This window comes from Mya arenaria, chromosome 17, assembly GCF_026914265.1.
Source record: "Mya arenaria isolate MELC-2E11 chromosome 17, ASM2691426v1".
Taxonomy (NCBI): Eukaryota; Metazoa; Mollusca; class Bivalvia; order Myida; family Myidae; genus Mya; species Mya arenaria.
Genome location: NC_069138.1, coordinates 24,859,312 through 24,870,977, shown reverse-complemented (window position 1 = coordinate 24,870,977; position 11,666 = coordinate 24,859,312). Strand labels below are relative to the sequence as shown.

The 11,666-nt window shown below is 37.4% G+C and overlaps 1 protein-coding gene across 1 annotated transcript; it reads right to left on the bottom strand.

Moving 5' to 3' along the window:
- Positions 1–6,901: 6,901 nt before the first annotated feature.
- On the bottom strand, positions 6,902–9,022 carry LOC128223296 (putative leucine-rich repeat-containing protein DDB_G0290503). Its single transcript, XM_052932579.1, has one exon. The coding sequence runs from the start codon at positions 9,020–9,022 to the stop codon at positions 6,902–6,904; it is 2,121 nt and encodes a 706-aa protein (XP_052788539.1).
- Between the last annotated feature and the right edge of the window lie 2,644 nt (positions 9,023–11,666).

Here is an 11,666-nt window from a genome sequence, read left to right as displayed (position 1 = left end):
TGGAACAACAAATGTTACCGTATTGGCACAAACTTTCATAAAAGTATTTGCATTACGTTGAAATTGGTGTAAACAATTTATTGATATAAAAAAAAGGTTGCTGCTGAAACTGGTACGGTACCGTCTGTCGAAGCCGAACAAGTCAGGAAACTTCACTGCACACACTCTTAATGCATACTTGTTTGTGATATGGCCGTAGATTACAGCTTATTAAATACGGGCGGCACCTCGCGTCACCCCCCCCCCCCCCCCTCAAATAAACGCGAGCAACATGAGTAATTAACGCGAAAATGCTATTGATGGAGACTAGCGGTGCAAATTGTATTAAACTTGGTAATCTTTTGGGCTAGTTTGCACATGCAAGCAATTCGATTGGTCAACAGTCATTATTGGACAAATATGGACCAATCAATAAGCAGTTCGACTAACTTGTTAGCAAACCAAAGGTTTGATAATGATAATTCTAACCTCTGATTCCATCGCTGCAAAATCGAGTTAAAAAACTATCAATAAATCATGTCCCTGATGTCATCATCGACCAATCAAAATGCTCGTTACATTAAGCATAATTAAACGACGATAGGCTGTTTTCCGCTATTTTTTTTAATTAATTTTGTAAAGGTTAAGCAATGCAGTTTGACGTTGACACAATTATTTGTTAAAACTCAGCTAATATTTAATATCTCAAATATCCAATCAATGTCCATTGCTGCATAGCACCATCACTCTGGTGAATGAGATGGCAATTGACTGCTGGTGACTCACAGAATGCTATATTTTGTATCTGGGACCAACTCCCAGGTAATATCAATCTACTAAGAGCTGCATTCTCAAAGATTTACCGATTTGACAACTTTAAAAAAAATTGTCTTGGAATGAGCCATTTTTTGCGTAACTATCTGATTACCAGTAATACAGGATTGCTGTCAAAAGACCAGATCGCAATTTTTCATATTAACGTTCGAAAATTAATGTTGTATGGCTAAAGGCGTTTTACTAACGCTTTAAGAAAAATGCATAAAACATCAATTTTGAACATAAATATGAAAACCTGCGATCTTATTTTTATCAGCAGTCTTATATCGCTAAATTCCATGCATTTTCCTCCAAAATGGGCTCGTTCCAAGACAAGAACTAAAAAGAAAGTTGTCAAAACATTCAATCTGTAAGAATGCAGTATAAAGGCATAATCGGTATTCAGTGGTGCTGGCATGATATCTTGAATAGATAAATAAATATATAAACGTTTGTCTACTGAAATAATTTAGTTAAGATAATGTTGCTTTCGGTGATGTTCTTCATGATAATACAACAAATAAATCAATATTTACTTAATGAATTCAGAGTGTTTTCAATTCATCCAAGGGACTTAATCAACAGAGGCTGGTTCTTTCTAAAATGAATTATTTGATCATTGTTTTGACGTTATTCTGATTAAAATCATATCCTGACATACACCCTCGCACGAGGATCTGAAGTTCAACCGAAGAAGGCCATTTTCTGGTGACCTTCACATGAGCCAATTAAAGACATTCTTAATTAAATTTGGCCGATATTACGCTGAGATTCTAAAATTGTTTCGACTCCGATAAAGAATTGTAGCGCATGACTGAAAATATATTTTAGCCTGCAAAGTTCGGTAGTTCGAATCCTGCTTCCTGCTCCGTTGAACTTCTTTCCATATTTTTTTGAAGTTATCTTAATATTTATAGAATCTAATTTATTATTACTTTGACAGTACTAAAGATGCGATATATTTCATATTTGCGCTCTTTTTAATCAGGAGTTCATTTATGGGACAACCTGCAGGTTTTTTTTAATATGTATGACTCGAATGGCAATCATTTAAAAGTTTGATGAAACGGTTAGAAGTCCCAAATAGTATAAGTACGAAAGCAAACATTAGTTCATAATATTTGTGTAATGTAACCTGACGTCCGACATGGCCCAACGCCAAAGTCCCGATTATGTAAGTCGCCGTGTTGTAAAAAAAAACCAAAAGGCATATAATATCGGGGCATGTCACGGTCATTGTGTATATGGATTCCATCTTTGGCATCAAATACTTTTGTGAACCGTGTACTGAAGTTGTTACCGCCATGGGACCAACATAGTAGGCCACTTGCACTCTGGTATCTTGCCCGAATAGGAAGGTTCGCTTGCCTTGCCCTGGCATTAACAACACATTGATCTCGACACTCCAGAATCTCGGAAATGACAACCTCTTTGTTGCTGTTTTGTACTAGAGAATTCGCAAATAAGATTAGGTTGTGAACTAATTGACCAGTGGAGAAAGAATGGTCATCTAAACATTTGCTATCAACATCTAGACATGTCAATGTCAAGTTCGGATGCTAAATCTGAGCTTTCCCATACAGATTTTGGCCAACCAGCAGGTCAAATTATTCCTCCGCCTACGTCGTGCCAGTACAAGTCTCTTGCATCCTATCAAGATACAAAATCATGGTCGTTTTATGGCTCGAAACATACTTGGCTTGTAGTCGTTTAGTGAAAGAAAGTCCTAGTATCAATACAGACTGGGGCATATTGAATATTGTTAATTGACCCCCAACGCCATCAATGGGGAGAAAATTCCACACGTGTACTAAACATTTAAGTGACTAAACAACGTTAGAAAAATAGTTACGTTTCTTATAAGAAAAATAAAATTAGTTGAACGTAACCACTGTGTCTATAGCTAGTTAACTTTATAAAGACTCCAATAAACGTTAAGGAGAAGGGGATGTCCGTGTTGAAGGCCTCTGTGGGTGAATAGGGTCCCATAGTACATATTGAGAGACAGGACGATTTGGCTACAGCCTACATGAGACATACTATATACTGGACCTGGACCCATCATGATTTAATGGATTTAGAAAGAGGAACCCGGAAGTGGCCACAGAAATTGTCTGTTGTTCGGGCGAATAGTACATCTGAAGATGTATTCAATAACTATTTCAACGAGTTAGACAAGGTGTTCAAGGACCACAACCATCACGAAAACCCTGAGTATACATTTGGAACATTGGCGAGACGGGATTGCAAATGGAGTTCCTCAGCATGCAGGAGGAAAAGGCAATTTCTGTGACATCCAAGACGGTAACAATACTAGGATGTGGAAGTGCTGCAGGCATGCATGTTCCCCCATACTATATTTTATTTACTAAATCCTGGGATGCAGCTGAACCGATACAATGTTACTGCACTATCGGTGACAGGCCCACAACAAGGGGGTTACGGTACAGAACCTGTTTTCCTTAATAAGGAAGGCTGAAATCTATCCCATGAAACGGACACAGATACCAGGACCAACAACAGCAGGAATATATCAAGAAAATTCACCTGCAGAATCTGAAAGTTTCTTGGATCAAAGGAAAATCACATCCGTTCATAAAGCTTCAGGTAAAACAGAAAATTGCCTCCAATCATCCAAGAAAACCTGTCATCCTCTAGCACACAATTACTGTTGTATGAGGCCCCACAGCTGGTTACTGATACCCCAGCACCATAAAACGTCAACTTCAAGTGATAGTGATGATTCTGAGGAGACGCCCGATGAGGACCTTTGCTGCGTACGCAAAAAGTTAAGCCCCATCAAGAGTGCCTATTACCTGGACATTGTAAAGTGGGGCCTAAGTCACAGATGTGGTCAAAGGACACATTTAAGGAACTGCTCCACGAAACAAACACCGCTACAACTTAATTAGTTACCAAACTTTTTATTAGTTTCAGTACTCAAAACTCGCACACACACTCAAAATAAGATAAAATATATATTTCAAACGGTTAAAACGAAGATGTTAAAGTGAATTTTATTAGTGCAGTAAAATTCTGTTTAATTTTGTGACAAACGCATAGTTTATTTTCACGCTTACCTTGTTATTCTTTTTTCCGACCTTATCCTGCGCTCAAATGACCCTCGTTAAAAGTTGATCAGGATTATAAACTTTGTCAATCTTATGGCGACGTACTTAATTGAATTTATTAATTGTATATATTCTTGTTATGCAAACGAAAATGACGCATTACTTTAAAAGTGAACTTGTTAATGAAGTTGTGTGGACTGATTTTTTGTGTATTTTCTTTTTGTTTATGCTATAAATAAACATTTGTCTACTGCATTCTATATATAACTTTTCAATAAAGTACAATGTAATTGTATCTACATTTGTTTTTAAACTTCTTTAATGATAATGGTACCGATGATACTGGTTGGTGAGGTGGTTGTTTAGATATATAATCGATCTCTGTTTAAAAAAGTGGTAGAAATTTCCAACCTGGATTAAGTGGCCACCTGTCTTATGCAGCCACTTTGACCTTTTCCCCAAGGTGGAAATACAGGTTTGAATGTAATGTGTTCATTTATAATCAGTGCAGTTCTAACTGAATCAAGGACACTATGCGGACTTCAACAAAAAAAGTTTAATTATTAATTTAACAAAAATAAACAATAGCTACAACATAAAATTTCTCAGAGTTTAAAACAAAACTACATTTTTGTAAACTGTCTTCAGTTTCTAATCTGACCATCTCATTAACATAAACAATACTTCGATTAACGTCATGTTAAATGTTTTAATACAATAAGTAGTGAATGGCAAACAGGTATAGGGGTTAGATAAATCAATATTGCGCAAAAAACTAAGTTGGTAAGGTACACTTTTTTGATATCAAGCGATTTGTAATAACATTTTTTAAATATATTGTTCAGTTTTCAGTGTAACACGACGCCGTTTTTTCGCAGAAATTGATATTAAAGACACATTAGAAATAAAATGCGTAAAACAAGAAAAGGAAAAATATATGTCCGTGAACAATTTCACAAGACGCACTTGAGTTGGAAATTTCATAGTGGTAAATGAAGAATTTGTGAAAATATCAGCTAAAGCAGCTGGCACGCAAAAAATGTAGACGTCTCAATATTGACGTCAGTGGTATATCTTTAGGACTCGTAGTTTCAAATCTGTTTCCAATATTGAAATTGTAAAAACATTCCCTAATCGTGCATATGGTGTTTCATGTGTACTATACCAATTTTCAGACATTAACTCGAAAACTCTCTCAGAGGTCGCGTTCCACCTTAAATTACGACGAAATATGATGTTACAGATCAAAATTAAAAGGGTTTTACTATATATGGATTCCCTAAGAAATTATGGAATATTTACTGTGAACGAATATATCATCGATTAATATTTAAAATTTGAATCAAACCTAAATCTAAATACGTCATAAATCAAATAGAAATAATAAACTAAAATACTCTATTAGTTAAAGCTTTTTTCAAACCTGAATTGACAGAAAAAAAGTTAAACAAACACATATTGAATGGCGAATTAAACGTCGAACATTGTTATTACCCTTAAAACATCATTAAGAAATGTTAAAGAAGAAGTTCAGATAAAGTGTTCTTACAAAATGGCGGATTTACAATTTAAATCCTGAAAAAAACGTGAAGACTCCTCCATAAACAAAACCACTTAAACTCGCAATCACATCAATTGTGTCTCCAGCCTTTAGAGAGAGAAGAACAATTCCCGAGGCTGTCTTGTTTACGTCAGCGTCACTTTTTAAGGGCAGCAATATGACATTACTGTCGTTCTTCATTATTAAACAATTATCGAGTACCGTCGACGTGTCCATGCTCGCCAAAATGTTGGTTGAGAAGACATAGAGGCCGTCTACCGGGGCGCTGAACACGCCTGTCTCCGGGTTGTAGTCCTCACCCACGTTTGTGACCATGTTGTTGAAAAGAATCCTTTTGTTAGCGAATGTGCTTGTAAAACCTGTCGTCAAGGTGGCGAAGAAAGCGACACTCGTGTTGGATTCGCTGCCTTTAAGATAAACAAACTGAATGTATAACGGCTGAAATGTTAACTGAAACTAATAGAAGAACTTTAATTTAAAAAAAAATACTTGCGAATATAAATATGACATCCTTACTATGAACTGGCTACACACTAATATAAGAACATTATTACTGGTCATTAAATTCCATGTCGGCGATACTCCTCCCCCCCCCCCCCCCGAAAGACTAAGTAATTTTATATAACGCATTTAATAATCACTAATATCTAGTGCGTAGGAACACATTACTAGATATAATGATAAGTATACCAGAAGCGTTCCTAAAAAAAGGTTTATCTAATAATTTTATATTTTAAAACCAATCTGTATATTTTTTGTTGTATGTACATCGAATGGATATTATTAATATCAATTTTATTATAAAGAATGGAGATACAAGACTACAAAATACTTGTACGTAAACGACATATTAATTTGTACCTACCTAACTTTAATTGGGTGATGTTTGACGCGATCTGCTGAGTGAGGTTTGCTATCTGATTCAGAAAGCTGGTCTCCAAATCCGTCACGTTTGAACCAAGCTCCTGGGTAAGGTTTGTTATCAGATTCTTGAAACCCGTGTCCAATTCCGTCACGTTTGAACCAAGCTCCTGGGTAAGGTTTGTTATCTGATTCTGAAAACTGGTCTCAAACTCCGTCACGTTTGAACCAAGCTCCTGGGTATGGTTTGTTATTTGATTCTGGAAACTCGTCTCCAACTCCGTCACGTTTGAACCAATCTCCTGGGTAAGGTTTGTTATTTGATTCTGGAAACTCGTCTCCAACTCCGTCACGTTTGAACCAAGCTCCTGGGTAAGATTTGTTATCTGATTCTGAAAACTGGTCTCAAACTCCGTCACGTTTGAACCAAGCTCCTGGGTAAGGTTTGTTATTTGATTCTGGAAACTCGTCTCCAACTCCGTCACGTTTGAACCAAGCTCCTGGGTAAGGTTTGTTATCTGATTCTGAAAACTGGTCTCAAACTCCGTCACGTTTGAACCAAGCTCCTGGGTAAGGTTTGTTATCTGATTCTGGAAACTCGTCTCCAACTCCGTCACGTTTGAACCAATCCCCTGGGTAGGTTTGCTATTTGATTCTGGAAACTCGTCTCCAACTCCGTCACGTTTGAACCAAGCTCCTGGGTAAGGTTTGCTATTTGATTCTGGAAACTCGTCTCCAACTCCGTCACGTTTGAACCAAGCTCCTGGGTAAGGTTTGCTATCTGATTCTGAAAACTCGTCTCCAATTCCACCACGTTTGAACCAATCTCCTGGGTAAGGTTTGCAATCTGATTCTGGAAACTCGTCTCCAATTCCGTCACGTTTGAACCAATCCCCTGGGTAAGGTTTGTTATCTGATTCTTGAAACCCGTCTCCAATCCCGTCACGTTTGAACCAAGCTCCTGGGTAAGGTTTGCAATCTGATTCTGAAAACTGGTCTCAAACTCCGTCACGTTTGAACCAAGCTCCTGGGTAAGGTTTGCTATCTGATTCTGGAAACTCGTCTTCAATTCCGTCACGTTTAAACCAATCTCCTGGGTAAGATTTGCTATCTGATTCTTGAAACTCATCTTCAACTCCGTCACGTTTGAACCAATCTCCTGGATAAGATTTGCTTTCTGATTCTTGAAACTCGTCTCAAATTTCGTTATGTTTGAACCGAGCTCATGGGTTAAGTTTGCTATTTGATTCTGGAAACTGGTCTCCAACTCCGTCACGTTTGAACCAAGCTCCTGGGTAAGGTTTGCAATCTGATTCTGGAAGCTCGTCTCCAACTCCGTCACGTTTGAACCAATCTCCTGGGTTAGAGTTTCTATCTGATTCTTGAAACTCGTCTCAAACTCCGTTACGTTTGAACCAAGCTGCTTGGTAAGGTTTGCTATTTGATTCTGGAAACTCGTCTCCAACTCCGTCACGTTTGAACCAAGCTCCTGGGTAAGGTTTTCAATCTGATTCTGGAAGCTCGTCTCCAACTCCGTCACGTTTGAACCAATCTCCTGGGTTAGAGTTTCTATCTGATTCTTGAAACTCGTCTCAAACTCCGTTACGTTTGAACCAAGCTGCTTGGTAAGGTTTGCTATTTGATTCTGGAAACTCGTCTCCAACTCCGTCACGTTTGAACCAAGCTCCTGGGTTAGGTTTGCAATCTGATTCTGGAAACTCGTCTCCAACTCCGTCACGTTTGAACCAAGCTCCTGGGTTAGGTTTGCAATCTGATTCTTGAAACTCGTCTCCAACTCCGTCACGTTTGAACCAATCTCCTGGGTAAGATTTGTTATTTGATTCTGGAAACTCGTCTTCAACTTCGTCACGTTTGAACCAAGCTCCTGGGTAAGGTTTGCAATCTGATTCTGGAAGCTCGTCTCAAACTCCGTCACGTTTGAACCAAGCTCCTGGGTAAGGTTTGTTATTTGATTCTGGAAACTCGTCTCCAACTCCGTCACGTTTGAACCAAGCTCCTGGGTAAGGTTTGTTATTTGATTCTGGAAACTCGTCTCCAACTCCGTCACGTTTGAACCAATCTCCTGGGTAAGATTTGTTATTTGATTCTGGAAACTCGTCTCCAACTCCGTCACGTTTGAACCAAGCTCCTGGGTAAGGTTTGCAATCTGATTCTGGAAGCTCGTCTCAAACTCCGTCACGTTTGAACCAAGCTCCTGGGTAAGGTTTGCTATTTGATTCTGGAAACTCGTCTCCAACTCCGTCACGTTTGAACCAAGCTCCTGGGTAAGGTTTGCAATCTGATTCTGGAAGCTCGTCTCCAACTCCGTCACGTTTGAACCAATCTCCTGGGTTAGAGTTTCTATCTGATTCTTGAAACTCGTCTCAATCTCCGTTACGTTTGAACCAAGCTGCTTGGTAAGGTTTGCTATCTGATTCTGGAAACTGGTCTCCAACTCCGTCACGTTTGAACCAATCTCCTGGGTAAGGTTTGCAATCTGATTCTTGAAGCTCATCTCCAATTCATTTATTTTTGAACCTAGCTCCTTGGTTACGTTTGCAGCCAAATTTCGAAATTCATTATTCTCATTCTGCAGAGAAAGTAGTTGCTCCTCCATTTTCTTTTTACTTGCCTTAAGGTCTCTAACTTCACCTTTTACGCCGTTCAATTCTTTCACCAGCTTGTGTTCAAGTTCCCTCACTACAGTTTGCGTCTCTTTCAGTCTCACAGCCATTGCTCGAATGTCGTTTGGAAAACAACTTTGTTCCGCTGCCATAGCAGAAGCTATAACAAAGCAGGTAAAAAGTAAAATGTGCATGGTTAAATTAACTTATCCGAAAGAAAATTCAGTGTTGAGCTGACGAAAATCTAAATCCAAATGGCTGTGTGTAGGGAATGCAAAAGTAAGCAGTTGAAATAAAACAATTCAAGGAGTGAAAGCGTAACTGTTATCTCTGCTTCTTTATTTAATGTCACTTAGAACCTTTTGGTGTCATCCTGCAGTATTTTACTGACACTTGATCCTCCTTTTGCTCTGTTTTGAGCACTGCACATGCATACCATCTGGTTAGTGTCAAACTAAATTATAATCACATATATATTTTTAAAACCACACAGCAAACAAGAAATATGGGAATCAACTTTCTCTGTTTTGTCAAGTGAATAACAGATGTTTGAAGTTTCGTTTTAAGTAAAATGCCTACACACTCATTGACCTTGGTTAGTGTTTTTTTTCGAAAATCGTTCAGACGGTTGCGATATAAGGAAAATAACGACCAAACGTAGAAATCAGACCTGCATAATAAGGATAAAAGCCTCTCTTTTTAAAGGAATGTAATTTCACACCATAATACCACTCTTTAAACACTTTGGTCAAACAGTTTATATATTCTGCCTATTAATATATTTTTGTTTGCATTTCAGTGTCATACTATGCTTAAGAATTGTATCATTGTGACCATTTAAACCCCTGTGTGTAGTATACGTTACCTATTTATATCACAATAAAAAAGTACAGTAAATGTCCTTTTTATTGTGTTTTGTTTTAGAAATGTATGTTAAAACTCCTGATGATTTACCCTTTTGGGTGAAATCTACCCCATTAAACGTTTTGGTTATAAAATATTCGGAACTCCTCGGCCATTTTTATCGAAAACAACCTCGGACGGTTTATATACTTAGAAATTAGTAATACTCATTAAATATACCAATCGTTTTCCGGGAGGGACGTTAAATAGGGGTCCCGTGTGGCAGTGCTATACACTGGTGCACATTTAAGAACCAGGGTAGCTATAACCAGGGTTACATTCTGTCTGTGCACTTTGATCAAAAAGCCTAAAATGACTAACAATCTTAACAGAACACTCGCCGAATGGGCAAGGCCCGAGTACGAGTAAAAATAAGCTAACACACCACACTGTCCTGTAAGTAACTCCGCGTTGTCAATTTATCTAAGGTAACTCGTTTATTAAAACACTTAACATTAATCAATCCTATAAATTATTAATTTTAGAAAGTACTTCGATGAGTTTGGTTAAATTTGTCAGCATGTAATGCACATATCCTTATTTTTTTTTTAAATTGTAAATGCTTAACGGCTTCATTTCTTTGGTATATAATCTTGGAGGTATTCGAAAATTGAAGCGCGACGAAAAAAAACGACGAAAACCCGCCACGCGAAAACTCATCTCTCGGAAACGTGAAAAGCGCCAAATTGTGTCCGAAAACGCGACAAAATTGTACGTACAAACGCAAAAAGTAATTCATATTAGGTAGGCAAACAGACAAACAAACGTATTTCTTGCCGTGAACATGTTCAGAACAGTTTCTTAACAAAACATGATATGTATCAAAATATTTAATACTTCCATGGTCATGGCAATGATACATGACATTGTATGGTATAGAATGAGGAAAATAATAAGGAAAATAAACTAAAAACAATGACTTAAAAAACTTAAGTTCTAAACAATATAATATTAAATTAGGTAGGCTAATGATAACTATGACTAACATTTTATAAATGTTAATTATGAAATAATTCATAGACAGAAATAACTTTAATTTTTATAAATTTACTTTCGAGTTTTGATTACATATTTGTTTTTCATCAGTTTAATAAACTTATACATAACATACTTGGGTTTCTGATATAATATGATTTAATTAATAATGTAGGGATATTATCATGCACAGAACATATTGCACAGAACATTTTATTAGATTTACAGAGCGGTATCAGTGTGTGTATACCACGTGATAATGTACGTCATAAATGCTTGTTGGACTTAAGACTTAAAACAAAGATTACTTTTCTTTTTCTTCACTATTATAAATGAAAAAAGGTAGTCTATGTCGCTAAAAGAGCCCAACCTGCGTTTTATTTCAGGAGTTTGATAAGGTGATTAGTTTCCTCTAACACTTCGACACAGAGTGTGGTCTTGTGTTGTGGTTGAATCCGGAGTGCCCAGAGGAAACCCACTTGTCCGGCTTGGTGGCAACAACCAAAAACAACTAATTATTTATGTGTATCAGTGTTAATGCCCATGTCTTCGCCAAACAGGGTGCCAGATGGCTTTAAAATTATTCCTGTAGAACTCGCCGCCGAAGTTTAATTTGGCCATTTGTGAATGTGCAAAGCGGCCTGCGCATGCGCGTAGGCTAGAAAAGACACACGTGACAATATAAGACAAGTTATAAGTGAGTCTTTGTTTTACTTTAAACTTTCTTTGTTGTTACTTTTTGACATGAAAAGTTAAAAAGAATTAGTGCGCCGGTGTTACCAAATGGGACGTATTATGCGGTTTAAAATAGTGCGAATTAAAAGACCACTTTATCTAATGACGTTCGTAAGATTGCAACGATAATATGAAATAAAA

Bases quoted from the DNA above. Each gene is read 5' to 3' on its own strand.
- LOC128223296 (XM_052932579.1), bottom strand. From the start codon at position 9,022: ATGGCTGTGAGACTGAAAGAGACGCAAACTGTAGTGAGGGAACTTGAA.